This window comes from Nothoprocta perdicaria, unplaced genomic scaffold (genome assembly GCF_003342845.1).
Source record: "Nothoprocta perdicaria isolate Ctin4 unplaced genomic scaffold, notPer1 scaffold_82, whole genome shotgun sequence".
In the NCBI taxonomy this organism is placed as follows: domain Eukaryota; kingdom Metazoa; phylum Chordata; class Aves; order Tinamiformes; family Tinamidae; genus Nothoprocta; species Nothoprocta perdicaria.
The window spans coordinates 1,032,219-1,048,853 of NW_020456110.1; the positions used below are offsets into that span (position 1 = coordinate 1,032,219).

Sequence of the window (16,635 nt, forward strand, 5' to 3'; positions counted from 1 at the left end):
GTGGTATGAGAATAAATACTCTCCTAGGAGCCATTGCCTAAGAAGCTAGGGGTATTACATTACAAATGCGCATGGGAAGGTGCTTTAATTGCAGGTTAAAAATATAAGTAGTTAAGTCCCTCTTTTAAACTTAGAAAAGGGCAAATATGTGGGATTCAAAATGGAGGAAATAAACTTTTACCTGTCTTAAAATCTGATGCCTTTCTGCTTTTGTTGCCTGGCATAAAGGTTTGTTGTCCATAAAGACCAGAGAAGGAAAGCATGACAGACAGCACAAAAAGGAGCACTATATGTGAATGTGTTTTCTTATCATTCAGTTTCATGCTTAAAATAATTAAAGGAAACACCACAAATTATTATAAAACCATCGATTATCTTTAAAATCATGTCTCTTTAGATAAGACCATTTCTCTTCTTGTATGTAGAGCTGATCTTACCTGATCTTGGTAGACTTTGGAGTTTTATTTTTTAAACCTTAGTTCCTCCAAAACAAGTGGCGGGTATGTAAAGAGGATCCCACTTCTTTGTCTTTGGACATAATTTTTCATCCTGAACATTTCTGAGGACTCACCTCAGGAGGTTTTTAAGTCACATCAAAAAATTCTGGAGAACATTTCAAAATAAAATCACTTGGACAAAGAAACTGGAAAATCTGGGGACATTGTTTTAATGGAGCTAGACGTTTTACACAYTTTTTCCTTAATTCTGTGTAAAGATGACAAGTCTTAAAATGCTAAATTTCATGAACCTGTACCATTTTCTCATTCATTTTGCACAAGTCCAAACAAGAAAAGAAAACAGGAAAAAAAAAGGTTCTTTTCAGTCTTGCCCTTGCCTCTCAATCTGAGGAGCCCTGGTATAGATGGAATGGGCAGAGCACTACAGTCACTTCAGAGCTACATTAAAGCTCAGCTCAAGAAATTGCACAGTCTGATTCAGTCTCAGTTTCTAGAAAGGAGCGGTGAAGACTGAGCTGGGTCCAAGTTCCTACTCACTCTGATAAAGAAACGAGAATCAATGTGACATTGAGTCAGATCCTACCTTAAACAGGAGTTTAAAAAGAAGGCACTTTAGTTTGAAAAATCCAAAAAGAACATAACTCTAGGGATCAAAACAGCTCGCTAGCTCTGAAAAGGTCATACTCTTTGCCCATTAAAAACAGCAGAACTGTACAGTATAGACTGCTTCTTCAGAGTCAGTGCCCCATTTTTAGGAATTGGTCATTCTTCACTGCCCTCTGATCYATTATTTCACAATGAATTTAAAATCAATCAATTAACTTCACAGACACACGACTTCCATATTTAAGAGTTTCATTTTCTCTAACAGCTGTAGCTGTAAGAGCTACAGACTGAAAATTTTAAGAGAAAGCTTATAGGATCCTCACTGCACAGTGGTAGTCTTCTGGGGCAAAAGACATTCAAGGAAACAGTTCAACAATCATCCATGAGCCTTATTTGGGCCTACTCGATGCCTGCTTTTAAATAACAAACAGCAGTGAGTCAGAACAGAAGGCTGATGCCAGGAGCTGTAATTCTTTTTGGTGGACAACAGGCCTTTCCTTGAAGACAGGCAGCTTTGTATTAATTACGAAGTTCTCCTGCAGCCTTCTGCAACTGCACTTGCCACTTTTTGAGTAAAATTTTCACTGAAATTGAAGGACTTTCCTGTGGTTAAAAAACAGCGATTTTCTGTTTTCATTTATCATCAGTCCAAAGGCCAAGGAAATGCATTACGCCTTTAACCTGACTGATTTTCTTGACAGTTTTGCACGGATGTTCTTGGGAAAGCTCTGGTTACATTAATGTAAACACTTGCATAGATATCTGCAGCAAAATCTTTTGCATTATATTTGCCTATTCTGTGAGCCCTTTGCTGTTCACGGAATACATGTTTTAAAAACTTATTCTTAAATATTATTCTAACAATACCTTTTTAACAAATGAAAGCCTAATTCCACTCCTTAAGCATTTAATAAGAGCTCTACCACACAAAAAAATGCATTTTGACTGTCCGGAATTAAAAACAAAACAACTGTAACTAAGTAATTGCAAGATTTTTACATTTCTTTTAGAAGTCCTCTAGATGGGTCTTTTAAGCATTTACATCTGACTAAAAAATTAAAAGCTCTTTCTTGCCAAATATCAGAAGCCCAACTGCTTGTGTACATTCCCCTCTGGTGGTGACTAATACATATGACAGAAAACAGCAAACGCTGCCAAAGGAGCAAAGATTAAAAAGGTACTTCACCAAAAAAAAGTGAAACGATTGAAACGGTTTGTTTTGKTTTGGTTTGGTTTGGTTTTTGAGACAATGAGCTCCTATAAATATTTCTCAGCAGTAGTTAGCAAGTACCCTGTTTAACCATATTTTACTGCTTTTTTCTTTTTTATATCACACCAACTCTCTTGCCAGGATCAAGGTTATTCTCCCTTGGCAACATATACTTTAGCGATATTTCTAGCTTGCTTCTTCACACATAACTGGTATTAAATTACACCACTTAATACTACCCAGCAGGGAGTTTCCAAAATAATGAAATAAAACATAAACAAGGGCAAGGTAGCTGGATGCAAAACTGCTGGGAAGAGAAATGAACATTTGTATTCACTGCATGTTTAGAAAAAGGCCATTGACACTTTCACTGGGAAATCAAAACTCAGCCTTGACAAATTCTGAAGCTTTAGAGAAGCAGCTGATAGACGAATGGAGGATGTATAAATACATTCAGACATCACGAACAGATGGTCTTCCTTCCAGCCAAGGTTTTCAGAGGTAAAGTGAAAAAACGTTAATTAAAAACTACAGGGCTGTGCAATATACCATCAATTATTCAAGGTTTTTCAGAGACTACCAAACAACTACTCTTTAAAACAGAAAAATCTGAGGATTTACAGACCAGTGGGGATCTTCTCTCAAGAGGAGAAAAAGAAAGTAGAAAATTCTGCCTGTTTAAGGATAGAACAAAAACATTGAAAACCGCTCAGTTCAGTAAAATTAAGAGCAATCATTGAGCTTTCCCAGAGCATTTCTTATGCTTACAGCTTATTGCAAGAAGGACATTTTGTAAGAATTTGTTCAATAGCATAAAATCAGGAAAAGAAATGAAGAGAGCATCTCTCACCAAAATGTTGTTACAGTGAATTTCTGCGTTTCACAAGAGTGAGCAAGGGTCACCAACAAGTTACTCAGAAGGTCATTTAAGCAAACAAAATAAAAACGTTCATGTGTGAGTATGGTTGGGCACATTTAGAGGCACGAGCAAGACTTGGGTTGCCCTTTATATTGAAGGACATTCGAACAGACTAAACTTAGCTTGGAACAGCACTTTGCCACCTGACCTATAGAAAATGGACCTTCAGCAGGTAAAAAATGCCCATAAAGAAAGTAGTTCAGCAAGAGAAAGAAAAGATCTAAACTCACAGGACTTGCCTTTTCAGAAAGCCTTACAGGATATCCCTATCTCTGCACTTTAAAAGGGCTAAGAAAAGCTGAGCAAAATGTTCACTCTCCTCAAGAAAGAAAAAATTGCAGGTAGCTTAAAAAAAATAGTACAGACTCAGAAACTCCAGCTTTGTGTTGCCTAAACTATGCTACTGATAGGCAATATCTAATAYATAACCAACACATGGATAGTACAACAAAAGTTCTTCACCAAGTAAACTTCTTTTTTTCCCCAAATATTAAATAAATGTAAATGACACCTGTCCCCCAAAAAAACTAATTTCAGACAGTGCAGCACTGCTGGTCCCTCTCCCTYAAGGGTGACAGGAAAGGCCAGGACCGAATGCCCAGCTCCCTGCCAGGCTGGTAGACAATGCAGCCACTTGTTCATGCAGGATTTTAGTTAAAAAAACTCAATAGTTGTTGCTGGCTACACAGCTCACGGAAAACTATAATCTCATGGTTATAATTGATTAGGTCTATGAAGAATATTTTTGCAGTTATCTGCCTCATTCATTTCCTTAAATAAAATGTAAAGGGAGAATAAAATATATTTGACATTAATGAAATAGACTGTTTCTTATAGCTTACTTGCATCTCTCCTAAGTTCACTTCACATTGCTGTCTTCAGAGACTCAGTCACTGGGTCTCCTCCTGCAGATATAGGAGCTCAAATACCAAGGACCAGAGCAGCCCCCTCTWGCAATCTTCACACTGCTTATTGACTCATCAGCTGCCCTGGGGCATTTTAGGAGGGCTGGAAACAGATGCCTATACAGGAACCCCATCCAGAGAGCTGCTTGAAAACCCCTCAGGCAGTGTTGGACCAGAAGTCTTCATTTGGATGTGCAGTGCACTCATTTAACACGGTGCTAAGACTAAGTGGGCTTTGTCACCTCACTGCAGCTTCACAGTAGCACGCCAGCAAGGTGTTGTGGCTTTTGGATCAGCCCTGCCTCACTTTGCACTCTCTTGGAGCACAGACGGAGCACACGTAGTGTTGCCTGTCCATGACTCTACAAGTGTGTCTGAGAGAATGCTCATTTTGCTTTTAAAAGAGATGCACTCCTGCAGTGTCTGGGATCTACCAAAAGAATTTATACACTTTCAACCTCCTGAAAAATCTAGTTAAAGTATTCGAAGGCATCTGTTACTACAGCTGGTATCAGAAGATGGGSCATTTCATTGCCTCCTTATGCTGAGCTCGCTTCACATGCTGAGGTCTCTTTGTACCTTGTCAGGCCCCCCATCAATCACTKACTTCCCACGCCATCCTCCCACCCCTGCAATCTCAGAAATTACTTAAGAGTAAATCCATCCTCCCACCTCTGAGGTTCTCTGCTTCCACATTACACACATCTTTTCCTTAGCAAGCCAGGGACTTTGCACCTTCCCCSTTTTTTTTTGTCTTTCCCCAGGAAGTTTTCAGTTTTATACACTGATGATTGCTTGATACTTCTCTCTCTAGGTTCACCTAGAGTAAAAATGAAATCATGATGTTGTCGTTCTGTCTAAAGTGCCCTGTGAAACCCAGGGCTTTCCTTCAGCTAYTTAGCAGTGCTTCAGGCTGCACAGCTCAAAAATAAGTTGTAGGCATTTTCTTCTTTCATAAACCCTCCTGTAGCTTTGGAGTTTAAAATTATCGTCAAATGGATACTTACTGAAATACAGTCCAAGTCCTATCTGCCTTGGTATTAACCTTGATAGGTCTCTGATYCTTCATGGCCATCAATCTGGCTGCTAAAGCTGTTCGCTATGGGATCTACACCAATTTCTGGCACTTCTCTTGTGATAGCTTTAGCAGCAGAGTAAGTGCTTTAGGGACATGAATTTTCATGTTCCACATTCTCAGCTTGCTTAGCAGTACATTTATCAATAATCATTACAATAATTTATTTCATTGTTATTCCTCCATCATGCTGTGCACATACTATTCTACACAGTGCCTTTTTCATAGTAAAATGCCCCCCATTTCCTCTAGTGGAAAAATGCTCCTTGTGTCTCAGTTTCTCCCCTGCCCTCCTTTTACTCACTCACCTTCACAAAACTTTTGCTTTCTTTTATTTCACTTAAGATGTTGGCCTTTCAAAATACTTCGCAATAACAGGCGGAACAAAAAAAAAAAAAAAAAGAGAAAAGTCATAATGCATGGGGCTAATGCATTCAGTCGACCAGTCCATTCACTTGCAAAACTCCAATGAAGTTCAATGCACTGGGTGTGCTAAACAACATGCCAAACTCAATCTGCACCCCACTTCTAATATAGTTTATTCTTTGACACTGCTCCGCAATTGTTCTTTCATCATTCATTTTGCCATTGTTAAGACTTCCTGGATCAAAATACAGAATTACTTTCTCTTTAAGCTGGGGAGAATTATTTGACAGAACAACTTCTTCTATATTCGTTTTATCCTCCTTCCTATTCAGAGTTTACCTCCCTTAGAGATAGGGTTATTGTATTCTTCAACCATCTACTACAAAATCACTGTAAGAATACCTTGCTGTACTGTATGCCTTAAACTTGCACTTCTCCTAGATTTTTTTATTTGTTGTATACGAGGAACAGAGATCTGGCTTTGGAGCAGAGTGCTGTAACTAACAACATTGCTCCTAATAAGCAGTCCAGAAGTACATGAGCAGTCTAGACTTATCTAATCTCAGGATACCATTTTTATTTTCCTTTATTATAGCAACTCTATACTCAATTAAGAATCATTCCTTTAGCTTTAGACTCATTTAAGTGTACAGAATTAAAGCAATCACCAATTTGTCCAGCTTTCTGAATATCAGGACTWCAAGGAGGTACATTTTAAAAACAGCTTAGGAAAAGACAGTAAGAAATGCAAAGCTAATGAACAATAACAACAACAATAACGAAAAAGATAATCAAAAACAGATTTTTTTTCTTTCATTCCAGGAGCAAAAACACAGGTGCAGTCCTGTGATCCTTCATGTAGGACCTGTGAGAAAGATGCTAACCTGTGTACTTCGTGTCCGGAAGGTAGGAAACTTTTGGTTTCTTTGGGCAGTTTTGGCAATTGGCTAAAATACTCAGTATACTAAACAGTTCCATGGTCTTTTTTGGCCAATGCTTGGTAGATGGTTCTTTGGCCCCTTGAAGCATCAGAAGGTAATTAGATACTCAGAAGATAAAGTCAGATATATAGCAGGTAGGAATAAAGCACCCTTAACAATAGTGTAAAAAATACTATGAAGTGGATGTTGTTGCTTTCTTAACTATTTGATTAAAAGTTTTAGAAGTGATGCAAGAATTAGTGAGCATGTATTTCAGGAAGGTTGTGCCGGATAATGATGATGATCCTTTCCAACTTTCTAATACATTTCTCTTCGGTCTCTTTCTCCACTTGGGTTGGTTGTTTTTCCAGGAAAATTTCTTAGCCATGATATGTGTGTCTCCCAATGCCCTGAGCAAACTTTTGGCAATGCGCAAAGCGGGAAGTGCGAGATGTGCTTGGACAACTGYGCGCTGTGCTCCAACCCCTGGCACTGTCAGAAGTGTCAGGCTGGAGAAGACCAGACCTTCTTCCTCCATGAAGGCAGGTGTTTTCAGGAATGCCCTGAGTAAGTAATCTTTTAAAGCTTATTCCTATCTGTTGACCACTCTTAACTTTATGCTCCRTTAAATCAGAGTCATTATAATCCTCCCGAAGGGAGAACTTACGTTAGTCTTTGACAGCAGAAGCTACCACATGGTRAAAGCCATTTTCAGCTGGCTTGAGGTGATGACATTTTGTCTTGACTGAGATCACAAGTGACTATGTCTGGTGGTAAAGATCCYGCTGGTGTCAGCACAGTACTGTCCTCAAGGTGTTTCTTTGTAGTAAATGAAAAATCCTCACCTAGTCCTTCTCCTCACTTGCTTCTTTGCTGCCACAAGCAAAGGTACTTCTCATGGACTCTGTTGTGGTTTTTGTTTGGTTTGGATAGGTTTTTTTTTCCTTTTTCTTCTTAGCCTTCACATGTCCAAGGATTCCTCTACTTCTCTTTCCCTCTCTGTTATTCTTTCTATACCATTCTTTCTATTCCCGCTATCACTGCTGAGGGCTGGCTGAGCAAGAAAGGAAGTCCAGCAAACCCTAGRGCTAGCACAGGAATAAGGGAAGGACAGACTCCCTTCATGGTGTGAACYGTGCAGGTTTTATGTTTGCCAACAGTGGTTATGGAATAAGAGAATGCAATGGAATAGAGGATAGACAACAAAATGTTTAAGAAATATTGTATTTCAGTGAAATATATCTACTGGGAACATAATTCTTGCCACCTACATCACTGAATTGTTCTGTAAACTTGCTCTGACCAGCTTTTTGCTTTGTGTTCATTTTAATTCAATAGAGGTTATTTTAATGACTCTGGGACTTGCAAGGAATGCAGTGAATCCTGTAAAACATGCATGGGAAGTGCCACCAAATGCCAGTCCTGTGAGAGTCCTTTGCTCCTGGAACAGTGGGAGTGTAAACATACCTGTTCGGAGAAGTATTTTGCTTCAGAAGGAATCTGCAAGCGCTGCCCTCCAATGTGTCAGGAGTGCATTCACAATCAAATGTGCAAAGGTATTACAAGGAACTTGCTATGGCTTAGTTTAAATGAGAACTTTCTTTAGGAAAGAAGAGACTGGCTGAAACACATATGTGAAAAGAAATCCCATAATGAGCAAAAATGAAAAAAGTGGGTGCATAACATTGCTAAGGCACTAAAATAAAGGCTAAACAACCTATGCTTTATGATGAGACTCAGTTGAAAACATGCAAAGGTGTTTCACATTGCTTTTACTGTTATTTTGTATTTCAGGAGATTACTGTTGGCTTAATTCTATTTCTGATTTAGCAAATGATTGGTCTTTCCACACTTAAATTCTTTAACACTTACATCAATGTACAGAATATTTTTTTCCTAGTTTAAATACAGCTCTTTGCCACTTCTGCAAATCACCACTCAAGGTGACAGATGAAACCTGTGTAGTAAAACATATCTAGTAATGTTCATAAATCCTCCAAAGTCTGACAGCACACACACACACACAAAAAAAAAGGGATAGCTAACATTTAAAGAGAAGGTCGTTCTGGAAACACTAGCATGGATGAAAAAGAATTATAAATAAGCGTGCTAAACTAGAYAGTTACAATAAAATTAATAGCTGAATCCCTATTCCAAATCTCCTAACACTGTCAAAGTCCCAGGTGCAAATATTCCAGACAGACTATTTTAATAATAAAACCTTCCAATCTAGACATGCCTAATTTTCCAGAAAGTTCACAATCCAGATATAGCATCTTAGGCGAAGCCATTCTCCGTTTAGTGTTAGCATGGCTTGGTTAATATCAGCAAAGTTGAGAGATGACTTGGTGAACTCTATGCTAATACGGTCAGATTGGAGGATAAAGTGTAAAAGGAAAATATATTCCCAAGCTGTCTGGCACTGTGGGATTTATGGCTTCCCAGGATTTCTTCACTCCCACAATTACCAAAGGCAGGACCAGCGTCTCAGCCCGTGTCTCTGGTTCTCCACAGTGTGCATGGATGAGTTCTCCCTGCATGACGGGAGGTGTGTGGAGGACTGTCCCTCTCACTTCTATGCAGAAGACAAGCAGTGCTTCCCCTGCCACGGGGACTGCAAGGACTGCGACGGACCCGACTCAGACGACTGCAGCGAGTGCGCCGTCAGCTTCCACGTCCTCTACAATGGGCAGTGTTTTGAAGAGTGCCCCAAAGGGACTTACTACGAAGAAGCAACCGAAGATTGCCAAGGTTGGCAGCTTTGTTTTCCACATAAGCAGCTGAGTAGTTGCCCGTTATGTGAGTCATAGTGATGTTGAAAACTGCAGCTCGGCAAAAGTTTATGGCACTGTATAGAGCAACTGAAGGGGTAGGCTACATAACAGTGAAAATATCAACCTGTTTGATTATGCAAAAGCAGTGCTGTTATTCATTTCACTCAACCCTTCGTCCTGATGGCTCCTTGTAAAATTAAATCTGGAATAATAACTTGAAATGAAAAAAAGAAATGCTGACATGCCTGCTCTGTGTCCTTTTCAGCATGCAATAGGACGTGCCAGACTTGTTCTTCTTCCACTGCCTGCCTTACCTGCAGAAACGGCCTGACGCTGAACCACAACGGGCAATGTCTGTCATCCTTACACTGCTCCCTCACTGAGTACCACGATGAGCAAATGCACACCTGCAAGCCCTGTCATAAAAAATGCCTTCACTGCTCAGGGCCCACTGAACACCAGTGTCTTAGCTGTGCAAATAATCTACATCTTCTCAGTGAGTACTTTGATTGTGCATCTACATTTTGTTTTACATTGAAGAYCAAGAGAATAGGAGAGCACCAAATAGGCAAGTTTCTATCTATTAAGCATCTATGACCACTTCAACCTAAATATTGCAAAGGGTGACCCAACAATAACTTGATGGTCACCTTCTTAACTTCTTCAGAGCTGTTTTGAGGAGTGGACAAAATGGTCATTCTGAGTTTTTGAAGCCAAAAMCAGACTTCTAAGTAGAAAAAAAAAAGTACATGGCTAAACAAAGCTTTTATTTGTTTTATTTACTCTCTATTTACTGACACATTTATTTCCCATAAGGAACTTGAAAAAGACAAAAGGAATGGCCTTAGCTCGTGTTTTGTAAGCACAGAGTTCCAATTTACATGTTGTCTCATTTAATCCCTGCAGAGATTTGATGAACAAAGAGGTACTTAGGCAGAGAAGTTAAAAAATTGTTTCTGGATCATTAGTCAGTCACTAGTGGAACCTTGAGAAAACTACATTTTTCTTCTTCCTTTGGAGGAAAAGACCCCTTGTCTCAGAAACAAGTTGATAAAAATAAAAAATCTCAGGACTTAAATTTTACTTCTTTATGTGTTAAAAAAAAATCCTGTAAAGAAACAAATACTTTAAATGATTTTCAGGGAAAATCTAAAGTAAACTTAACTTAATGCACTCAGAGCTGTCTGCACCTAATTCTGATTCTGAATTCTTAGATTTTTGAGGAATTGAGTCAGATTTGAATTACTAGCACACATAGCTTACCATTACCATTGGTGAAGTAGAAGGAAGTATGTACAATCTGGAGTGGAGAAAAAAATTTCCAAAAAAAAATAAAAGTATCTTTCTTTGCCTGTTTGTAATCTAAGCAGCAAAATAATAAAGACATGCTAGATAATGAGTGCAAACTATTAAGAAAAATCACTATTCCCTTAGCTTTACGCACTTATGGTTAGTTGATTAAGTCCTGACTTTTCTTTCCAGATTTCTCTTCTGCTAATGACCCTCTGAATCTCAGGCAAACAACGTGAGGSTCCTGGTACATTTAGCGGCAATAGAGGTGTATGTTCCCATAGCACAAGCATAGAGGGACAAAGACCAGAGAGCAAGCATCATTAAGTCTCAAACTTCTTACAATGGGGATTTGCCAAATACACAGAATGCAATGAGCCTGAAAAAATACACTTAGAGCAAAATTCAGCAAAAATGGTAATGCGGACAGAAAGTTTCCTGATTATTATTTCTTTCTTTGTGTACTCTGAAAGAAATCACAGCTGCTGTTCATTATTATTTGTTATTCACTGCATTTACATTTTCTAAAGATTCTTTTTTCTGAAGAATCTGCCAACATTCATAAGACTCAGAAGTGGAGACTAATGAAGTGACAAGACTTGGAAGAAACAAAAAATTATTAGGATGCCCCAATGTTCCCTTTACTGGCTTTGTTACAACTCTAATAGCATCCCTTGCTAGATTTTGCTCCAGCAGAGCTGTATGAGATTTTTATAGCAAGAATTACTGATGTGTTATTCTGCGTTGTTCTCTGTGCAGACACCACCTGTGTTGAAACATGCCCACCTGGATATTTTGCTGACAGCGATGAGGGTCTGTGCTCCCCATGCCACAGCACCTGCGACACTTGCTCTGGGAAGCACAGCTCGCAGTGCCTCTCCTGCAAACCGGGCTGGTACCGGAAAGGAAAAGGATGTGTAAACCAATGTCCGGCTGGGTAAGGTCCATGGTCTTTTAACTAACACCACAGAGGGAGCTTTGAGAAATCAGATCATTCTGCCCTGGAATGAAAATTTCTCATGTCATCCAAGTATACAGAAGAAAAAATAATTCTCTCTTGGTGTCCTTTGGCTAGACCTTTCTGGAAACATCTGGAAATATGCCCATCTGACAGCTAGGCATCAGATGCAGTGAGCAATTTGATGCTTAGCATTATCTCACAGGATATTTGTGAGAGAGACCAGAGTTCAGGATTTCTAAGACACGCCTGTTTATTTGCTTACATCACACCTTGTATTCACCTTGCATCTTGGACAGTCTTGCTTTATAGCTGGATTCCAAAAGGCAAATTCAGTCTAAGTAAGTGCACTGCGATGGAAAATGCACTGAGATGCACAGGAAAAAGGATGTTTTGGCCTTTCTTGGCAATTTGCACAGTGAATGCTATCTGTTCTGTTTCAGATACTTTGCACAAAACTCCACTAAATCATGTGAGAGATGCCATAAGACCTGTAAGGAGTGTATGGGACCTCAGTCTACTGACTGCCTTTTCTGTGATACGTATTTTTACCTGTTGCGCTCCAAGAACGAATGCATTAGCTCTTGCCCTGAGTATTACTACGAAAACGAGGACAACAACATGTGCGAGAGGTGCCACCCTTCCTGCCGAACGTGCGAAGGTAGGAGCCTGCACCAAAAAAAGGAGCAGCACACCAGCTGTACCTTTCCTTTKTCACGTCTCTGCTCCAGTGTTTGGAAAGGCCTCACAGGAAAGGTCTGGTTCACCTCACTTACAAAATATGGGAATCACCAAGATTAACCAAGACCACCAACTCCTGCRTAGCGCGGAGGCACCACAGGGCAGGAGGGCTCCCAGGACAGAGCCAGCGYAGGTAGACGAGTTGACCACGTTATTTAAGTTCATCCAGGTCAGCCGGGCTCCTCACAGAGAGGCTGGTCAGCCCTGGCGCCAGTAGGGCTGGACTCTCCTTGTCTCACAAACACTGAATAATCTCCCTCTCCTCGAGCTCTCATACCATGTGTGCCACTCCGTGCAAGCCAAGGAATGCAAACACAACCATGCATCTTTACAGTCTCCACAGAGTAGAAAATCAACAGCTACCAGCACTGAAAATAACAAAAAGGCCACAAAGCATCTCTAAAGTGAGAAAAAAAAAGTGTGTTTTCCGTTGCTTTGAATATAGTTTTTTTTCAAAGTTAACTTTGAGATACCATCTGTTTGTGGTACATTTATGTATTCCATGCCTGCTTTTCCATATATTATACTATATCTAATTCTGAATTGGTCTTGTTATTCGCCTTGTACCCATATAGTGTCCTCTTCTATCTGAATGGCATCAGATGATAATTAGCAGGTGCCACTCTGCAGCTTAGACTATACCATATTAAAATCTGAAAGTACTCTTTTGGACCATGGATGTAGTGGATAAGTTTGGCTAAACATTAACATGAAAATATTTTAAAATATGTAAATGACTCCTAGAGCAAAGCCATCTTCAAGAACCATTAAAACCTAACTATACAAGGACATCATAATAAATGATAGCAATATTTTTGCTCACATGTGGGAAAAAAAAGATGTCATTTTAATTTACAAGCCGCTTCCTGTGATTGATTTTTATTTTATTTGAGATTAATACTACAGGACAGATTTTTTTATCTTAATTATGGGGACAGTATGATGAAATATGATCCAGTCTTTATAAAAAGCAAACCTGTAGGTGCTCCAAAATGAATCTGCATTGTTGATGTAGGAGCTAGGACGTGGTGCAGTGTCTTGTGTTCCGTGTGAAAAAATTCACTGCATTGCTCAAAAAGATCATACAGTAAATTTACTGGGTCATAAAACATTGTTAACTTTACCTTTTAAGTAATGCCAATGTTAACGGATTCTTGTCACACAGAAGATACCAAGTGGCAGAAAACTGGACACACGTACATTTTGAACAACTGAACAAAGATATACAAAATATTAACTTCAATTTCTGCAGAAATGTGTCTTTAAAAATGCTCTCATGTACATTATATGATGACCTGGTTGCACGTAGTGAAATACATTTTTCTCCATGCTTCCCTATTTTTTCCCATTTTATCCTATTTTAAATACATAAATGCATGTTTATTCACTGTTGTTTGAAAGGAGTTAGCTAAAAGGTCTCAAAGCTATTGACTTTGTATATAAGAGAACTCAGCCAAGGTTCCCTACAGTTTTTAGTTTATTGATTGTAAACTAAATTCTCCTGAATGTCTCCAGAGGTCCCCATGCAGACACAGCACAAATGGTTAAGACAGGTGGCAAAACAGTTGCAGCACTAAAAAAAGGCACAAGTCCTTCTACTTCATAATCAGATTTTCATGAATTTCAAAACACATAAAAAATACACTTTATTGGCACATAAAATTTCCAGATGAGGGACAATCTCTTCTTCATATGACCCTTTTCATGCTAGACATCTCATTGCTGAGTCTTGATAATGACAAAGGTCCCTTTCCTTTGGTAGAGGAGACTAGTGTATTTCTGAAAGGAAGTTAGAGGAGTTTAGTTGGTTGTTTGTTGTTCTAACATGGTTTTGTTTGCCGTTCTAGGCAGTGGAGCATTCAGCTGCACTTCTTGTGTGTGGAGCTACACTTTAACAAGTGGAATGTGCAATTCAGATTGTCTTGTAGGTGAATACCGAGCCCTGGAGTCACCAGCAGAAGAGGTACCTATTTGGGACATTTTCTCCTGTGATTTATATCCTGACCTTTAGCTTCTGAACACATGAGAAAGAACACAAAATGCTCCTCTCTATGTTTTCAAGTCTGCTTATCTTTAAAGATTCCCACTTTTGTTATTCTCTTGGCAGAAGAAACATTAATTTTATTTCTGCTACTGTAGGAAGATTTCTCTACTAGTATATATAAAGACACAATGATGCCAAGGGTCATACCAAAACCACGTGAAAAAAATCAGCTGTAACATTAATAGAGAGGGCTTTTTTGTTTGCTATGACCAAAATTTCTCCAGGCATTTCTGCAGTTTTGTAGGAAAGAAATTTGTAAGAAATCACATCACACTTGTGACCAGAGTTCTGCTTCCAGAAACCACTAGTGAAGAGACAGGCACAAATTAACAGAGCTGTATTTCTGAAACTGGACCACAGTACTTTTGGCCATACCAGTTTCCATATTTCCACCTGCCTTCCAGATTTGCTGGTTCAAGAATATAACAGTGTGATAAGACAGTTGGCCTGAGATGCTGGATACCTCCTCTCTCCAGGAGATTCCTGTAGCAGGGCCGCTCCATAACTGTGAGTGTGGGAAGACAGCCCAACAACCAGGGTCTATGAAGGTCCACAGTTCTTGAAGGAACCACAGTTCCTTGCAAGGGKTTTGAGAAACTGGGCGTCCCAGCATGGCCTCCAATCTCTTCCATGCTTTTAGATTCAGGGCAAGAAGACAAACAGCTCTGAGCGATCTACCCAGTTTGATGTAAGGTTATTGCACTGGACCTGGAGTCCTGGTCTCTAGACAGAAAAAGTAAGAGACTTTTGCCCGGTAGGGCACTCAAAAMTGCAGAGAGTGGAAGCAGACACTGGTCAGGAATCATGTGATTTCAGAGCGGTCTGTGAGGTATGTGACAGCAAAGAATTTCAGCAGTTATTGCATACAGATGGTCCCAGCATTTGACCTACCTAGACTTTGAGAACAGTACCTGAAACTGACTGGCTTCTGTGAAACAGAACAAACATGAACTAATAAAAGTCTGTTTTACTAGAAATATTCCAGTAAGCTTTATTCTTTATTTCTTCTCCTTCTAAAGTTGGACATGGAATTCATTCTTTCATCTTGCTTACTTCCTCTTGCTTATCCTAACCTAGTTGCTTAAGACAACATTGCTGTCCTTGTTATCATTAGTGCTAAAGAGATATAGACTACCTAACAGAGGTCTGGCAAAGTGAAAACACAGCTTCTTGCCAAAGAGCTCACAGTTCAAATGAATTTTAGCTATCTCCCTAGTTAGGTCAGATTGCAAATTAAGCCTCTGCTGCAGTTTTGCACTCTCCTTACTAGCAGATAGATCACAGATAACCTAGGCAGTATGAACCAGATTTTATTTTTCCCACTCCCAACAAATTTTGCCATAGACACCTATGGTGTGCATGAAGTTCCAGAGAGTGACAGGGCAGAACAGCCRAATCCAAAGGAATGAAAATGAGAGGTGCCACTGCTTGTGTTCTGTGTCTCAAGGAGGAACAGCCCAAGTGTGAGAAATGCGACAACACGTGCATCGAATGCAAGGGACCAGGGCCTCTCAACTGCACCGTGTGTCCAGCCAGCATGCAGCTCTACCTTCAAGAGAGCCGCTGCCTGCCCTGCTGTGGTGCCTCTGGCCTGGCTGGCAGCCCGGAGTGCTGCGACTGCCAGGAAACACAAGGTAGGGCTGTTTGATATGGGGGAGCGGCATCTAAGGGCCTTATGACTCACTCGATTGACACCTGAAAAGCGGAAAATAACAAAAATGTGCTGCTGAGCTGCATGCATACTGTGTATTTCTGCTGCTCCATCACCAGAGTTGGAAGGGCTTTATGGAAATACCAGCGCTTGCAAGTTATGTTGTCTCCTTCTCTCAGTCATAACTCTTTTTTTAAACRGCCTGCATTTCATAACCCAGTTGACTGGGAAATGTTTGTTCCAGTGCATAGCAATCTAAATCACACCCTTCAAAACTCATCATACCAAAAGCACTCCTTTGACTTCGAAGTAGCTACAATATGTCATACAAAGGAAGATTTGCAGAGAGAGCAAATATTTTTATTATACCAAACTCATATGACTGGGCAAAACAGAGTCAGAGAACACAACCTGTCTTCCAATCTTTCCAGAAGTCAGRGAATTAAAAATATAAGTATTTCTGGGGATGTTATGTTTCTTGTATAAACACAGCAAGCAGGCTGTGTTTGTGTGCTTGTTAGTTTTTCTGCTTGATTATTCATAATCTAATGAAGAAGCTTAGCTACCCCATCAACTCTCTCCTTTCTTATAACCTTGCACAATCAGAACCCCAAGAAACGACTGCTGTACTGAAAGAACAGGGTTTTCAGTCTGAAAACCTTAAAGATGTTAACAGGACTAAATGTTCTGCTGGGTCATTTAAAAACAAGGAGTCCCA

The 16,635-nt window shown here is 39.7% G+C and overlaps 1 protein-coding gene across 2 annotated transcripts in view; it reads left to right on the forward strand.

The window, feature by feature from the left end:
• The window catches only part of PCSK5 (proprotein convertase subtilisin/kexin type 5), a 234,316-nt gene that overhangs the window by 217,125 nt on the left and 556 nt on the right, over positions 1-16,635 (forward strand). The window contains exons 28-36 of one of the 2 annotated variants that reach the window (XM_026051995.1): positions 6,362-6,445; positions 6,831-7,026; positions 7,798-8,015; positions 8,974-9,210; positions 9,499-9,729; positions 11,283-11,460; positions 11,925-12,142; positions 14,070-14,185; positions 15,714-15,900. In XM_026051995.1, the coding sequence (XP_025907780.1) occupies positions 6,362-6,445; positions 6,831-7,026; positions 7,798-8,015; positions 8,974-9,210; positions 9,499-9,729; positions 11,283-11,460; positions 11,925-12,142; positions 14,070-14,185; positions 15,714-15,900 (1,665 nt within the window). The remainder of the gene's footprint in view (positions 1-6,361; positions 6,446-6,830; positions 7,027-7,797; positions 8,016-8,973; positions 9,211-9,498; positions 9,730-11,282; positions 11,461-11,924; positions 12,143-14,069; positions 14,186-15,713; positions 15,901-16,635) is intronic. The other variant, XM_026051996.1, reaches the window with a different exon arrangement.